The following is a 17,981-nucleotide window of genomic DNA, read 5'->3' on the forward strand; positions in this document are numbered from 1 at the left end:
CTGGCCGCCCCGTCGCAGATGATCTTCTGGGCCAGAATAAAATGACCACATCGAACGGGAATCTGCATCTGGATCCATGCGAGTGAAAACGGGAGGCTGACCATTTCGCTGTGATCGCTTGCTTTCTCGAAATTAGCCTTGACCTAATATACGTGAGTTTGCCCCGGGCGGACTAAAAGTGTCTCTAGCTCCACCTACGAGTCCTGGCGGAGGAGAGAAGCTTGCTCTCATTATTTTTTTGACATTTTGAAACCCAATTTTCAATTGCAGTTTTCAAATAACCATTTTTTTGCGAATAATGAAATTCCTGCAATTCAACCCGAGAATAAGCCTAGACCTATACTTTCATCAGTTTATTTAAAAAAAATAAAAATATTTTAATTAAATATCGATTTATAGCGACTTGGGTTACTTGAAAGCTCTTTAGCGACGAAAACCCTTCACTAGCGCAAAACTACTCTCAAACTCACTTGTTTTTTTTTTATATAAAGATATTTTCGAATACAATAATTTAAGTGTTGTTATCAAGGCTGCAAAAGAATCGTTGGAGGAGAATCAGAGGCTACCGATAGGATTCTTATTCGGAAAATCAGGACTTTTTTCATGAAAAATCGTCTCTTTTTCACTTCCCCTCATATGAACGGGCGCGGTCCGCCATTTCTAGCTTCGCGGCTCGTTTATATAGGGCCTCCTTTTTTACGACGTTTTAATATTTATGACGATGGCTCCAGCCCTAATTATTTTCCAGGGTATCCAGCTGCTCCTTTTAAATGATGGCTCGCACGTGTTCTAGTTGCTTAATATTCATTTCCTGCATTGTTACTTCTCAGCAGATTTTTACGCTTTGCACCTGCTTCTAGTTTTTCGTTTTCCAGGGTATTCAGCTGCTCCTTTTAAATGAGGGCTCGCACGTGCTAGTTGCTAAATGTTCATTTCCTGCATTGTTACTATTCAGTGGAATTTTTACGCTTTGCACCTGCTTCTAGTTTTTCGTAATTACAGCTTGAACAAAGGGATCCCAAACAATAGTTGGTTTTCCATTCTCTCGATTGCCAGCTGTCCCCTAAAATTACACGGAAGAATTATTTTTTGGTGGGCCCGCAGCCTAATTATCCCTAGCGTGCGTCAAACAGAAAATACACAAAAACCAAACAAGCAACTTCCTTCCGCGAATAATCTCATCCTTTTCATAGACATCTCCTGATACGACCTAGGAAAATATCGTAAATTCACGATTTCTCAACGTTCGCGAATCTTGGCCTTAACATGCAAGCAGTAGTTTAAAAATTGATCCCCAGCATCACACAATTTTGACGTACACCAATTTGCGAACTGTATAAAAAAAAGAATCAAATTTCAAGCGATTACTTCTCTTCATAGATTCCATTGTCCACACATTTTGTATATTCAATAAGGCTTTGGGTCGTCAAAACTTCTGACACCAAAATGTGATGATCTCTAGTAGTAATATCGCGAGTAGCGAAATATTAAGTGGCCTAAGTGCCCGAGACCAGCTGGTCACCTGGGCCGACAAGTTCACGGTACCAGATGGTCAAGGGCTACGCACGTGCCATTTCCGTTCTCTAATTGCTCCGTTGAACACGTGTAGCCACTTCTAACAAATTTTCAAACAATGACCGTATTCCGTGAAATTTCAACAAGCAAAAGATCAGTTTAAATATCAGATGAGTTCAAAGAAAAGGCGAAATCGCTCTTGCCTGGCGCAGGAAAAGTACGAACAACTTGCTGACGAGTTCGTCGAAGGATTTATGAAAGCTTTCTGATTCGTGGAAGAACTTTCACTGCCACTTTCTTCAGTCCTTCATCTGCCACTCATTTTTCACAAAAATATATTTATCGAATATTTATGCTAAAACACGTGTCGTTTTCTTCCTTGATTTCGCAGAGCATGCAGAACTACGCTAGATCAAAGTTGTTATCAATATCTCCCAGAGGCTAAAGCCGAAATAAAGTTGGTAGAAATCTCTAAAAGATGATCTATAATGACGATTGCTTGCAGATGCTGAGTGGAATTTTCAGTAGTTCGATCTCTATCGCGGATTGAACCATCTGTGGTTCAATCTGTTGGAACAATCTGATGGCTCGTTCCGCGCTATTTATTATCGATCGATCAACCGAAAATTTCACTCAGAATAAAAATCAGAGCAAAACACAGAAGATTTTCTTCTTTTTCTCTTTTTCTACGATGTTGACCTATGGTGAGTTCAAAATTTTGTAAATAGATAGGGGTTATTAGAAGGGGTAGGATAGGATTAATGTAGGAAGCGAATGCCCTCAACAAGGAAGTCCCTCGAGACATTGGACAGGAGAAAAGCTTACTTACGTAAAAATATAAGGGGTTAAAATTTTGTAGCGGTTAGCTGTCACGAATGCAATCGAAGTGATCATTTTAGATAGAAAGATTGGAAAGTGCTGTTGACAAAATAGATTAGTTTTTGAAAATTGTAATTATTGACTCACATTAATTTTTGTTTAGAGCATCTCAAAAATAAGAGGATGAACCGATACTTGAAGAAGCAAAAGATGAAAAACTTGCCTGTGGATATCGCCCTCGATGAGGATTTTCGTCGCGTTTGGGAAATCGCGGAAACGTTTCAACTCCGAAACTCTGACCTATTTGAGGAGAAAATCAATGATACTGAGTAAGTTTTCTGCCAGTAAAAATGAGTTACAAAATCTTTAAGGCTTAGAAAATTCATCGGAAAGTCACAACGAAATCTCGGTAGATCAGTCATCCTCATGGTAGAATTCTTCGGTCGAGTTCCAAATGCAAAAAACGCCAGAAATTTTCAACAACTGATTGAAACGTAAGTCATGAATACATCGAGCAGAGCAGGATGGCAGATCTACCGAGATTTCGTTGTGGCTTTCCGATAAATTTTACTAGCAGAAAACTCACTCAGCATCATTGATTTCCTCCTCAAATAGGTCAGAGTTTTGGAGTTGAAACGTCTTTTTTTTCTTTCTTTTTCTTCTTTATTTTGTAAAATAAAAATAAAATCGGTTTCTTCGGAAGATTCGCATTAATGATCTGCAGAATACAATTAATCACCAGCAAAACTTGAGCATAAAAATGGCCAACGAAGCGAGCATCTCCTCCATGATAAAAATAAGATTGAACTCTGTGAATATTATGCCGTCCGTTTATCGCCACAGTATTTTGGTTCGAGACCGAAATCTATTATTTTCGAGTAAGGTGAACACGGTGAACGCGAATTTGCGCGAAATTGGCTTCGCCCCGCGAGTCGAAAGAGGACTGAAAAAGAAAAAAGTGACTTCATTATCTCACTCTCTCTAACATGGGTCAATTTGATTTTATTTTTCTTGGCAGAATTTCGCTGAGAAGATGAGGCTCAAAATTTTCGTCATTTTTTGCCGAGTTGTAGGTTCCCAACTTTTTTTCAAACTTGCAGTCTTCAAATTTAATATTTGCATAGACTTGAACTGTTCTTCTGAGTTCACTTTGAGTTGCTAAGTCTTTTGAAATTAGACAAATACGCATCGGCGGATGGTCATCTCATGGCAAGTTTTATTCTGTGTTCTTCGTGGTTTTGGCAGTGAAATTGAATTTTGTAAAATATATTTGTAAAGGCTATCTTTTGATGAGTTTTGAAAAGGCTTTCTCGAAGGAGTAGTTAACGTTTTTTCGCTTTTTTCGCGCTGCAGAATTTGTAGATCTTGTCGATTTTATCCTTCATGGCTTTGAGTAATTTCACTTGATCGTTGATATTCATCAGCTAAAAATGGAATTGAAACTAAGGCGTTAAGAGTGAAAAAGGAAGGGAATGTCAGAAGACCAATAAGAGAGCGGTATCGCTTCCCCGAGCAAATAAGAAGCCAGAACCGTGTAAGAATCTCCCGCCGCTTTTTTTTCCGACCTTTCGTCCTCTCTTGCTTTGAAAGCTTAGAAAACCAGAATTGAAAAATTACCTTCTCAAAAAAAGTCTGATTAGCGGGGGCGGTCCCTGCTCATACATCTTCTTCTGCCGTTTAAAAGCCTTTTTTCGTAGAGACGCCATATTCCCGTATCTTTTCTGAGCTCAAAATCTTCCAAAATCTGAACGAAAAATCTTGTCTTCTTCCTTCAAATAACGCTGATAATGAGTTTGATGATTGAATATTTCAACGTCACCATCAACTTTTTATAATTGCTTTGGAAACAGCTCCTATCTTGTTCGACCAATTTATTACTGCGGTCAATTTATTCTTGAGAGCATAATAAACAGAATCGATACAAAGGGCTGTTACTCTATTTCAGCCAGAAATCGCAGAGCACACTTTCCTACGACATTCCGTTTTTGAAATTTGCGTACAAATCACTCTACAAGGATACTAATCGTGCTTGAATATTTTCCTTCAGCCTGATTAAACCGACTTCCAAAAATGAAACCGTCAAATCGTGCATCGACCTATCTCTTTATTTCGAATTGAAAATTTCCGGCCGAATAGATCGCTCTATCAATTCTATCGTTCTTTTGTTGATTTTCTTGATTTGAATCATGGGATAAACGTTTGCAAGATCTGAAAACTTTTATGAAGCTAATACGGCTCTATTATTATTGATTATCTAGGCAATGAGCAATGGTCTGATCAAATTGGAAAGAGTCGTCGCCAAATGCGCTAGAAGCACAGTACATCAAGCTAGCTTTGAGTTTACAGTCGGATGATTGCAGAGAGCAAGCACGTTTTATAAAAAGCTTAGTCGCAGCAAAAATAGAGTTTTTTTTGCTGGAATATAATGCGATAACAGGCATCATGTGACTGGACGACAGGGAGAAGCTCACTTTAAGAATTCGGTTAATCTTTAATTACAACTGTAATATTAGCGTTCGCCAAATCCTTCCTCCGATTCCAGAAAACCCTGCTCAAGAAGAAAACGCTCCCGTAGTCGAAAATGATCCCGTAGTAGAAAACGCTCCCGTAGTCGAAAGAGATCTCGAAGCAGAAACCGTTCCCGAAGGCGAAAACGCTCCCGTAGTCGAAAGAGATCTCGTAGCAGAAAGCGTTCCCGAAGCCGCCAGCGTTCCCGAAGGCGAAAACACTCCCGTTGTCGAAAGAGATCTCGTAGCAGAAAGCGTTCCCGAAGCCGCCAGCGTTCGCGAAGGCGAAAATGAAGACGAAGATGCTCTCGACTTTACGTCTGCTCCCGATATTTTCAATTCAACCTTGCTAACCGCTGGAAACACGCCAATCTTTCTCCCGGACATGACTTTTCTTGATTCTCGCATCCATCCTTCTCCCTCCGGATGGAGCGTTACTGTCGACTGGGATCCCGAAAGGGTAAAAACCCTGTGCCGCGAGCTCGTAAGATATTTTTATTTTTGCCATTTTGGAAGGGTTTCTAATCGATTTTTCTCGTTTGGCAATATTTCTCAAAAGGACAAATTTCTCCAGAAAAATCATGAGACCCTTTCATTCGTCAGTATAAATTTTATAAAATATTGACGGGCCTCTTAGCTTGCATACCCGAGATTTCAAAGAAGGGTCACTAAATTGGAGCAGCCGCGTAACTTGCAGAGCGAGCTTGAATCAAAACCTCTTGATGCGAACTACGATGTTGGCCGTTGTGGCTTGCTTTTTGACTTGAGCCTCTCGCGAGGAGAGCGAATTGGAGATCCGCGAGTAATTATAAAACTCACAAAATCATTCATCATTTTCACATGTCATTTTCACGTCCAAACTTTTTTGGTTTTGCATTTGAAGCGAATGATTTGATTCCTGACGCGATTCCTAAAGACAAAACTCAGTAAAGCGACACTAATCGTGACAGTATAAAAGATATCACTTTGCTTCCAACTGACAAGTTAATTCGAATAAGAAAGTTGCATACTTTCCATTACCGCTCGCCACAGAATTTTTACTGTTATTTTATCAGTAAATTAGGTATTGCACATTTTGATGGAGCAAGTTTGCTTGAAAAGTGGGAAGGCTTATTTGTACTCGTCAATGGCGGAAGAGGCGACAGCTTCGGCGGAAAGCTGTGACGAGAATTTTAAGATCTTCCTTGAAAAACTCATCGACGATAAACTCGACGATACCAATGCTTGCATCATGAATCCGCGGGATATCAAAAAACGATTCAAACTCAGGGGAGGGGTTAATATCATATCTCGATTAGTCCTTTGGGCGCGCTTTTTTTGACTCGAAGCCGCAAGCGGCTTCTCGATTTTTGACAGTAATATTACTTCAGAAACAATTTTATTTCAAGCGAAAATCAGCTAGTCAGAAATAAGAAATGCGAAAATGAAATCAAGGAAGATTACCAGGTCGAACATCGAGTTTCCGACGAGATTATGAACTGCGTTTATCTTCTCTTTTGTTCTTTTTTCAAGGTTGACTTTTGAAGGTCAAACCCGTCGCTAGAATGTCATACTTTTCCTGTACGGATCAAAGGCTAAAAAGTTCTAAAAATCTCTGCTAAAAGAGAGGAAAAAATGTAAAATTGTCAATCTGAGTTTTAAATTTCGCACGGTTAGTTAAGCGATCTTCGCGCATGTTTTCCGCGCTGCTTTAATCTGTCACAAGGGACTTTTGAGCTTGGTCAAATGCTCAAATGCTCTTTGAAATTTCTGCTTGGGTGAAGATTTTTTTCATTAATTCTAAATATCTGTAAATGATCAGCAAAGTAAGACCTTAAAACCCTTTTTTTTGAAAAGACAAGCCCCGAGATCAAATAATGATTGATAAACTAAAATCAATCCAAGAAGAAATTGGCCTTGTGCCGATTACGGCACATATGTTTAAAAGTACTTCAAGGTGGTACAGTTTGGACTCGTGCCTTGTGTGGCGGCGGGATGGAAAGCGAAAAAGAAGTTGCGACAACAAGCTCGTGTGTAGCGACTTTCGGACCATGAAACTGGAAGCCCTTCAATATTGGACTGGTTTTATTTTTTTGAATTTTCGGTCGTGATAAAATTTTCGAAAGAACTCATTTTTATGTGGGTGGGGGTTAAGGGGCTGCTAGATATGAAAAAAGAGTCCTTCAAAAAGGGATTCTCTTGCCGAAAATAATTTGTGCGGATCAGTATTCCATAATCGTACAATTCCAGAGGATACGACAGTCGGAGCTGAATCCGAAGGCGGGAGCCGCAATTGATCCCTTTTCTGAGACTTTACCTGGACATCAGGTTTCAGCAAAGTGTCCAGGCAGAGCCTCGGATCAGGGATCAATTGCTATTTTCCGTCTTAGATGAAGACTAAACAACTTTTCTCCAGCAACTCTTTCTAGCACCTCTTTTAACTTCTCTTCTATTGGCGTAAAATATGTTTTACTGTGTTTTTTCTTCGTTTTTCTCTCATTTCGAAATCTCGTTTTCAAAAATCTTTTAATAGTAATCATAAAATAAACAAAAATATATCGCGACATTCTGTTATTGCAGCTGAAAGTTGCATCAATCAAACAAAGGCAGAGCAAATTTATTGAAAACAACTATTTCAGCACCGTTATCTTTATTGATATTGAAGATCTGGCAGGTTGATTTCTTTATCATTACAGAAGAGTCGAATTTATTTTATGTGATTGCTTCAGCAGCTCGTTAGCCGAGAAGAGTGTCATGGAGAGTTTATTTAGATTCCGCCTGAAAAACAACTTAAATCGAAAGCTTTGAAGTGATTACCCGCAGTTTTTGTCACGATAATGGTGAAAATCAAGAACGATCTTAGCATTCCAAAATAGTTGTTCATCACATATCTCTCGTTGAAATCATTCAGGCCAAGAAAAGTCTTGGCTGGTCCGATGCTTAAGACCATGATAAATTATGAAAAGCAGTCAAAATTATTTCATCAGATGTTTCTCTTCGAACTGGTCGGCTTTTGATTCTGGGCGAGATTTAGGGATTCTTTCTAGTTGGATTTTTATCATTTTTCTTCGACTTGACGGCTTTATCGAGAACGTTTTTCACCGAGTTTACTTGGTTCATCAGATTGTTTTTAAAGCTGGTATAGTTGTTTGTGGTCTTTCTTCTCGTTGAATTTTGAATTCACATTAGCGGAAAATGATGACGCTTCTTCTAATCTATTCAGCTTTTTGCCGCAATAAATTGATATTTGATAATGTCTCCGTGTCACGCTGCACGAATTCTACAGATCTCTCTGCGATTATGTGCAAAACATGCTTGGCGATGCGGATTATCTCATGTTCTATTGGGTTGATTATATTAGCGATTCTAAAAACAACCAGTTTTTAACCAGGAAAAACAAAAAAGATAAATATACTGATTACTTATCTTCTGTTCTATTCGTTTTTGCGCAAGCGTATCTTTCCAGCAAAGCTGGCACTTTTGTATCGTCATTGAAAACGTCGCCCCATCAAAGATTTTGGCTGAGGTCATTTTCCGTTCCCAGAGGTAGAACTTGCGTCTTTAACTTTGGTTTCAGCACGAGGTTTTTTCCAGTGGTTTTGGAGTAAGTCCTAACCGACCCATTATGTCAAGCACCAAGCTTATACTTTCATCGCTTCCGCAGAACTTGGAAATTGTCAAATCTCTGGAAAACATTAAGTCCGGGCAGCGGTCCAGCGCGCATCGAATCATAAACTTGTCCCGGATTAAGATACTGTCTGAATCTTCGCAGAAATTGAACACCTAAGAATCAATCAACTTCGGCGGTTGATACGGTGACGGAAAACAAAATTCACAAGGAGTTATTGAAGGCTGTGGTGTTTGATGATTGCTCATAGTTTGTCGACCATTATTCACTCACATAAAATTTTGGTCATCGACGAAGAAAAGATTCATGAAGAAGGTACGCATTCTGAGCTAATGAAGCTGCAAAACGATGTATCAACTGTCAGGTCTTTCCCGATCCTCTTCTTCTTTATCTCTACTTCTTGATTTTCCTCCAATTTGATTTTCCTTTCCCGTCTTTTTATAAATCGAGCGCGAAAATCATTTTTACAGCTCAAGTTCTGATCGATCAAGCTTTGATTTGAGAAGATTCAGCAAAATAAGCACAAATGGAAGCGAAAACGTCAAAAAATTTTTGATAAGAATAAAGCTTTGAGCTCAAATTTGTGGCAAATAAATATCCAAAATTTCTTCAAAAGATAAAAAAAAGATTTTTCTACCAGCAGCTTTCCAACAAATCTCTCGGTAAGTTCTTCCACCAAATAAGTTTTGGCGGGGCGTGGATCGAGCGAGCAGCACCGCGTCGATGCAAATTTGAAAACACCATAATTTTTTGCGTGAAAAGAACGCATGGAATTTTTATTTTTCTTCATTCTTTTGAAATAAAATTACTTTCCAAAGTATGTTAAAGTATCCAAAGTTATTCAACTTTACTTAGTTTATCATGTCAAAAAACGATACTACCGAAACCAAAAACTTAAAAATTTTCTTTCTCAATTCAAAAACAGAAGAATATTCTGAGTTTGGACCGCACGAGCGCTCAAATTCAAAGGGGCAAGACAGGAAATATCGACGAAAAGCTCGAATTTGCTTTCTCTTTCGCAAATCTTACGATTCAAGGCCAATTTCGAGAAGTGACAGTCTTTTCGGAAATTCTTGAATAGGTTAGGAAACAACCGTATTTTATGAATAATTCGATGCTCCATAAATGGTATAAATACCATCATTTTATTGTCCCATTTGCAAAATATTAAACACAACAACGGCTCCCTTTCATAATAAAAACCGTCTCGCCATAAAAAAGAACTGCTATTTATTCAGATAGTCGCAGTGATTTGTAGAAAAGTATCGAATTTTTTTCGGAACATGCATTTGCTTGAACATGATTTTACTGATGAGTATTTTGCGTTTATGACTGTTGAGCTTGTTTGGCTTTGTATTCGTCTGTTGTTTGATAGAATTTGGCCGACCAGTCAGCCCGAGTGTGAGATTGACGGAAAATGAAACTTAGATGATCACCATTGAGTAACGGCTCCAAATTTAGCCAGTGGCGGTGAGAGAAGCGGATTGATTCAGTGACAGTTTTTCAGGGTGTTATGAATAGTTCTTAATATAAAGCTTTAGCGCTAGCGCGGTAAACTGTGTAAAAACCTGTGTCAGGTTCTGAAAAATAATATTTTCTGGCAAAGATCTTTTAGACCCTGACTCAGGTTACCTTACCGAACCCAGATCCAAGTATCACCTGAAATAATCATCGATTCCGGCAAGGCTCCATTTCAACGTAGGCGCCCAGAAAAAGATTGTCTTTGGCCCAGCAGAATTATCTGAAAAATCGACATAAAATCAACAACGAATCAGGCATGCATGCACATGTATGTCTAGTTACTCAAATGATGAAGACGAGAAATTGTTGTTCAATGACTTTTCCAGTCTGACTAACCAAGCCATATTTTTTGAGAGACAGACAGAAACCTTCTCATGGCGAAATTTGCGAACCGATTCCACATTCTTTTCTGAAAGAGAAAATCCTAGCTTGAGAAATTTTGATTTCAAAATTTAAAAAATAACAACAAGATCAATTTAACTCAGGGGGAGGGTTTGATCGCTTTAGAAGAATCAGACACTTCTGAAAAAATTATTTCAGGGGGTTGATCAATAAGGGTTTTTTTGCATCCGAAAATGCTTTTTTGATGCTTATGCAGTTATTTTTCAGTCTATTTATTCAGTCTATTTTTGCAACAACGACATTTTTAAGCTAGAAATTAGCCGACTTTTCATTGAGCTATTCAAAAACGCCTCTGACAGATTAAAGATCTAAGATAGTTTAATTTTTAGAGGCCGTATGATACCCGCTATCCATGCCATGTTAAGGGTTATTCAAGGTTAAAGTTGGGGAAATCGAAGGTAGTACCCTTAAGGTCAATTTATTCAGCAAAATTATCTACATAAAAAATTTGGATCAGTTAAGGTGATCATAATGATTTCCATATTTGTAAAATTTTTTAACTTATCGTTGCGACACCCTTAAAAGCTTCCTATCCTTCAGGTGCCCCCTGGGCTGCAAAACAATCAAAATTATTTCAAAAATCTTTAGGGGATCAGCCCGATATCCGTGTTTTATAATCACATGACGGAGGGGTCCTTGATGGAAAATGTAATTTTCTATTCAAAACCCCCGAGAGATTTTTTCTGGCCATAAATAGGGTGCCGACCTTCCTTGGTTATCAAAATGCGAGAAATTCGAGTTATCATCGAGTCCTGTAAGAATTGTCGAAAAAGACAAAAATGCAAGACTTGCAACAATCCTTTACGATGCGTTACTTGTCAAAAAGTTAAGAAACCAAAGCGCGACATGTTTGAGGAGAAACTCTACAAAAATCAAAACGGAGCCGTTTTTATCGAAGCCATGCAAGAAAATATCAACTGTTTATTATGTAAAGAAGAAATTGTTTTTGGCTCAGTCAACGTTGCAAATATGATTGACTTTCACCCTGCTTGTTATGACATATTATACTCTCATTTCATGAATTAAACTTTATTCCAGATTCAAATCAATTGGTGGAGAAAAAACTTTTTCGGAAAATAAACGTTCAAGATCGTCAGTCAGCTTCCCTTCAAGTGCAATTTTTCTAAGAATTTTCGACCGGAGAGCACAATTTTTACTCGAGCATATTCTTGTCCCGCACCGATTAGTGTAAATTGTTTCCCACCAAAAACCAACTTCACAAAAGCTTCTGTTATTGTATTTTGCGCGGCGTGCAGCATCCAAACTAAATTTTCGGTCGACTTTGATCATGACAACACCATCGTTTTTTCCTTTCAATCGAAATAGAGCTTTGAAATCCTCTCTTTTCTCAACGTCGAATGCATTCATATTATATTCCCATTTGATAAGGTTAAGCAAATATTTCTTTCTGAAGCAATTCGCATGAAATTTACATTCAGTGCGAAAAACATTGTAAGGAAAAATCATTTCTGCGATTTTCTCGGGCTCCACGCCCCTTTTATCCCTTTCTGTTTTCCCTGCAGCGATGAGTCAAAAGGAAAATGACTCATTCTTTCATATATAAAAGAGGTCAAGCTGCTTGCACTCTCAGATTATAAAATGAAACAAAAGATTTATTTGCTTTTGCGGTACTTTTTGCTTAATAATGAGTTTTGAAACCTGCTGAAATAAACTCTTGACGAAATTTGAGGTTTATATTTTATTTTTTTGAAGATCGTGCAAATATAAATAAGCGATAAAGACAGCGGTAAAAGGACAATGTGTGCGTAATTGAAAATAAACAATATCGATAAAGGCAGTGTAAAATAGGCGAGTTGCTGAAAATAATCTTGTATGTACAAATAAAAGGCAAAAAATAGAACGACGAAATAAAGAGTCGATGGAAGCGGTGGAAACTTAGATGAGGTCGAAATTGATGCGGTTATGGTAATCGTAGTATCTGAAGGCTCGCTCATCCTTGTCCATAAAAATTTGGCAACTGAAATCGTCAGTGTTCGGAGTGGCCCAAAGGACGATGCCGTTGATCACAACAACCCTTACGCCATTGACGCGGGTCAGAGCCGCCGAGACCTCACGGCCGTTGATTGTAGCTGGCAGCTGAACTGAAATTCCCTAAAAATAAAGGTTATCAATTGAAAAATTGCAGATTTGAAATTACCTCTGGCGGAAAGCGCATGGTCTCCACACGCACTGCCCCATTGTCAAAGGCACTACCGACGAGTTGAGCTTCGCCTGGCTCAAGCCTGACTCTGTGTGAGTAGTACACTCTTGACTCGGGGTCTTCGGCCTCGTAGCGCGCCTGATCGTGGAGTTCTGCAGCCCCGTTGACGACATGGAAGGGACCAGTAAGTGGCTCAATCATCGGCGCGTTGTTTTCTTCGGCGGGGTCTTCCATTGGAAAGGCGGCTTCTTGCTCCGGCTCCATTCGGGCGGCGGCTTCTTCTTCGTTTTCGGCTGGAGCGGGGTGGTCTTCTGCGGCGTTGTTTTCGGCGGGAGCAGCTCGGTCGTCTGCGGCGGCGGCATCGTTAGCTTGATCCTGGTCTTCCCTGAAAACATGATTATTTAAAGAAACTCAAAGGATGAACTTACATGACGAGCTCAGCAAGATGCTGGAGCTGCAAGTCTTCACGATTAAGAAGCGCCCTCCATTCAGGTGAAAGCATCTCGCCTTCAAACCATTCGAATTCCTCGCCTTGTCCGTCCCTAGAAAATTCTCGTCTATATTCTTTTAAAATAAACAAACCTTATCGCAAGCTCATCTCTTAGCCGTCTCTCTTGTAGCCTAGTCCATCGCTGTCGAATTTGAGTCTCAAAAAGTTGAGGATTCTGCAGGATTGCGTCGATGATATCTCGGTCAACGCTGCTGATATTCTCGAGGTCGATGAGTGTATTCATATTTCAAAAAAGATTTATTTCCGTTTTCTGAAAATCATGACCAGAGGGGTGATTTATATCGCGTCGCAAAGGGCGCCATCATTCGAGCGCGGCGCGGCATTTCAAACGCCGCGCGCAAACATGGATAGTGATAATCTCACCAACTTGCTCAACCAAGATGGATCGTGATAATCTTACTCACTAGGCCCGAAATCGATATCAAATTTATAGCAATTGAAGATAGAAATGCTAACGGCAGTAAACGGACTATATAAGCCAGCAAGACTTGCATTGATCATCAAAATGACAATTCTTCGACTCTTCTTAGCTACTTTCTACAAAAAAGCCGGAAAAATCACTGCAACCATAACTTGTTATGATGAAAACGGGGTCAGAACAAGATTAAGAGGAGACGTATCGCCATCCGAGTCAATTCAACTTCTCGAAAGCCTCGGTCAAAACATCACTGTTGAAATCCTTGGCGAAAGCCCGATGAACGAATATGAAAAGAAAAACGGCTACCAGAGCTTCTACGACTTTCGAATTCTACCACGAAAGAGATTATCTGATGAAATGAACGATGCCAAGAGAATTAAAATTGAATAAAGAGTCAAAATTGAGTTTAAAAGTTTTATTAAATCTTTGGCAAGAAAAGTTGAGCAATAGAAAATCGAGCAGAAATTCAAAACGTAGTTGTATTTACAGGCTGATTGTGTCGTAGAACGTGTCCTAGAAAAATGTAAGTCGGTTAAAACTTTAAACTTACTAACTTCGTTTGGGATCATTGGGAGGGGAATGTCAACGTCGATTTGGTCAAACGCTGCCTAAAATCATTCAGATGCAAATGGTGGCGAAACTTACTTATTTGTTTCCCTGATCGGAGGGTCAGGCCTTGATAGTGGTAGGGGTTTTTTGGCGTCTCCTCGACGGCTTCAGCACTTTCCTCTCCGCTTCCACTGTCGTCTCCAGACGAACCGCTTGAGTCGGGTTGAAAGTCCTCGTCGTTGACGTCGTCATCGTCCGGCTAATCACGTTTAGAAAAGCTTATTAGGAATAGCTTACGTCGTTGACTTTGTAAGCCCGGCCACCACAGAGAGCGGCTAATTGGAGAAGGCGACGGAAGGCAGCAGTGCCTGATAATAATAAATTTTCTGGAAAAGATAATCTTACTTGAGCAAAAACGGTAAAGGATGTAGCAGATAAACCCTCCTTGGGATATCAAGATTGTAATTATTGCAAAATGGGCTTCGCTGAGGGTGATTTTGACCGACGATGATCCATTTTCAATTAAAACTGAATATTTGACAAGATGAAGCAGTGATAATCTTACTTTCCGCTTTTGCCGGGCTTGTTGTTGTTGGCTTGGTTGTTGGTGGCTGAGTTGTTGGCGGCTTCGTTGTTGCAAGGTCGACAGGAACTACAAGATAGAAAAAAACAAAATTCGCGCAAGTACCTTTATCATCTTGGATAACACGAAATCTATCGTCATAGATGGGCTGTGAGACGCTCAGAATTCGGCTAGTGATGGAAAAAAAGAGAGTTAATCGCAAAATATTCATTTTTTCAAGTGGCTCAATTTGAGTGGGAAATTTCTCCTTATATACTCGCTTTTCCTTTTCAAAATTCCATGATAAAAGGGAAAAAGGGAAAGAACATCTGGAAGGGATTAGTTTGGAAGAGGTTATTTGAAAATTTCACTGTTTCAAAATAATGAATCATCAAAATTCCATTCTATTTTTAGGTTCCAAGGATTACTTGGGAAATAAGTTCAGAGGGCGTAAGCCGCGACTCGTGCCGCCGACCAAGAATTAGCGCGAGAGAAATTCCATCGAGAAGTTACGTTTTATTTTTAGAAAGAACAGGTGGAAAGGATTAGGTGGGAAATGAGGTTCAGAGAACGAAAGCCGCGACTCGTGCCGCCGAATGGGTATTAACACCCTTGCTTTATCAGCAAATTCCATTGAGAAGATTCATTCTATTTTTAGCAAGACGGGATTAGGTGAGAAATAATGTTCAGGACAAGCCGCGAATCGATGAATTTACGCATCAGCAAATCTTGAAATTTTACTTAGTTGACAGTGGTCTCGTGCCGATTGTTTGCTGTATTCAATAAAGCGGAAAAAAACTTGAGGCAAAACTTAAGATAAAAACAAGCGGCGAGTATCCGATCAGGTGCTTTTATTATTCGAAAGTATTGGTTAACTACCAGAAATGAACTTCCAAAACACAAGTATCGTGTGTCTTTTCAGGTGGTCAAAAACGTTTTTTTAACCTTGACCGGGCTCTTAAAAACGCGTGACATTGGGTATATAAGCGGGACTGACCGGTTAAGCTCGCACAGACATGGGCGACATATTTTTGAGCTACCTTGAATATGATCTTTTTGAGTTTGAAACTCTTGCAAAAAGGATCCAAAGGGCCAGCGCCTCTCATTTTGGTCGCATAAAAATTCTACTACGTACACATTACCAGGAGATGACACCGAGAGAAAGGCGTCGAGTTGCCCGCATGATCCGTAAGTTATTTCATGCTGGAAAATTATTAAAGCGGCATAGGGAGAAAAGTTGAGGAGATTGAACGAACACTGACGCTAAGCCTTGACAAGCTCGACAATTTGTCTACTGATTTTGAAGACGCTCTTGAATCTGATCTCATCTAATCATCTGAACCTTTTTTTTCTTTGATATGTTCAGAATGAGATTTCATGTCTATCTTGATGAAATTGATCCATTTTGGCTCATGTGCGCGGCTCGCTATCTTTTCATTACGCCCGAATGCGTTTTCGGCCCCGATTACCGGCGAAATATTGCCTGTGTCAATCTATTAAAAAATTTTTATACAGTCTACTGCGCGAACGGGTTTTTACCGTCAGACTGTGAAAAAATCTTTTCTATGACTTTTTCGAGAATTGAAATTGACAGGCGTACCCAAGAAATAATTCCAAAAGAAATTCTTGTCATGAGCTGCAGAACCATTTTTTATGAAAAAAATAATGGGCGAATCTATTACCATTCGACTGATTGCAAGTCTGTTCTGCATAAATTGAAGCAATATTCGCGTCTTTCTGGGCCAGAGCTTTACTGTTTTTGGGTGACTAGTCTTTCGGCGTATTTGAATAGACCAGCTTGCTCTGTAACTGAGGCCAACATCCATTCTGTCTCGAAATTCATAGACCGCGGCATCGAAGTCTATAGCTTTACAGACGGCACGCTCACCTTTGAGTTTGGTAGCTATCTTGAAAAAATCGAAACCCCGCTCCGCATCATCAAACCTGATATCAAGAGTATTGCTGAGCCTTGTCTCGTGATCTACAACGACCAGATTGTCGAAACAGCCATTAAAAAGGTGAACATAGTAAAAACGTCTTTGACTAAAAATAAGCCTGCTACAACTGATTCTGGTCTCGGCTTTCCGTTGGACGCAATGATGGAGCAGTTTTTCCTGGAAAATTAATCTTTACGTGCATTCTCTCTTACATGGTTTATTCCTGCATATTCATATTATTTTTTTTGAGTTTTTTATTCCATCCCTTTGATCGTCTTTTTTTTTGTTTATCTTCTTTCAAAAGCAGTTTAAATGGTGTACATGGTTTGAATAAAACATTTAGATAATGCGCTATATTTAGGGTTCGCGCCCAAAAATCAAGTGCCCGAAATACTTATTGTATCTGTCTAAATTTCAGATATATTATAGATAAGGGCATTCAAAGAATATATTCTTTCAAAATTTTTCTAAATATAAGAGGGTTGAAGAGAAAATGAGCCCCAAAATTGGCGAAAAATGGGTTGAGCATGTTAGTCAGCCCAAAATTAAAAATTTCAAAAACGGGGATGATCAGTAGAATCTTCTGATCTTTATTTGATAAAAAAATTTTGGGAAACATCTACGGTTTCGCTAGAAATTAGAAAAAACCGCCTTTTTTGGCAATATTTTTCTGTTACGTGATCATGCGCGCGCACGCGTAACAGCGCGTGATACGGGGTGGCAACGCAAAATTCCAATCAATTTTGCCAGAATATTTTCATCCTTCGGTTTTAACAAAATAAATGAAAAAAGAATTATTTCGTTGAAATAATCAAATCGTAAATAAACTCATGAGTAATATAAATTTATAATTTTAATAATAAAAAACTTCAAAAAGTCGTTTTAAAAACCATAATGATGAATAAAAACGGGTCAATAGATATAAATTAAGGAGAGGGAGTGGGTGGGGATGGGGACAGGACTGAGATTGAAACACAGCTGCCTCTCTCAAGCCCATTTAAAATTAAAAGCCAGGGACGGGGCTGAGACGGCCCGAAGGGCCGTCAAGCCCATTTAAAATTAAAAGCCAGGGACGGGGCTGAGACGGCCCGAAGGGCCGTCAAGCCCATTTAAAATTAAAAGCCAGGGACGGGGCTGAGACGGCCCGAAGGGCCGTCAAGCCCATTTAAAATTAAAAGCCAGGGACGGGGCTGAGACGGCCCGAAGGGCCGTCAAGCCCATTTAAAATTAAAAGCCAGGGACGGGGCTGAGACGGCCCGAAGGGCCGTCAAGCCCATTTAAAATTAAAAGCCAGGGACGGGGCTGAGACGGCCCGAAGGGCCGTCAAGCCCATTTAAAATTAAAAGCCAGGGACGGGGCTGAGACGGCCCGAAGGGCCGTCAAGCCCATTTAAAATTAAAAGCCAGGGACGGGGCTGAGACGGCCCGAAGGGCCGTCAAGCCCATTTAAAATTAAAAGCCAGGGACGGGGCT

At 39.7% G+C, this 17,981-nt stretch overlaps 1 protein-coding gene across 1 annotated transcript; it reads left to right on the top strand.

Annotated features, from left to right (window-relative positions):
• Positions 1 to 2,152: 2,152 nt before the first annotated feature.
• Positions 2,153 to 7,384, top strand: LOC145710749 (uncharacterized). Its single transcript, XM_081788472.1, has 5 exons — positions 2,153 to 2,219; positions 2,498 to 2,663; positions 2,706 to 2,828; positions 4,848 to 5,325; positions 5,479 to 7,384. Exons 1-5 carry the CDS (start codon positions 2,207 to 2,209, stop codon positions 5,734 to 5,736), a joined length of 1,038 nt encoding a protein of 345 aa, XP_081644598.1. The 5' UTR covers positions 2,153 to 2,206; the 3' UTR covers positions 5,737 to 7,384.
• The last annotated feature ends 10,597 nt before the right edge of the window (positions 7,385 to 17,981 follow it).

The sequence above is a fragment of the Oikopleura dioica genome, chromosome YSR, assembly GCF_907165135.1.
Source record: "Oikopleura dioica chromosome YSR, OKI2018_I68_1.0, whole genome shotgun sequence".
Classification (NCBI taxonomy): Eukaryota; Metazoa; Chordata; class Appendicularia; order Copelata; family Oikopleuridae; genus Oikopleura; species Oikopleura dioica.

Excerpts from the sequence above, each read along its gene's own strand:
- LOC145710749 (XM_081788472.1), top strand. Across the intron at positions 2,829-4,847 it reads TTTCAACAACTGATTGAAAC|CGTTCGCCAAATCCTTCCTC; the intron begins GTAAGTCATGAA and ends CTGTAATATTAG. Across the intron at positions 5,326-5,478 it reads AAACCCTGTGCCGCGAGCTC|CTTGCATACCCGAGATTTCA; the intron begins GTAAGATATTTT and ends CGGGCCTCTTAG.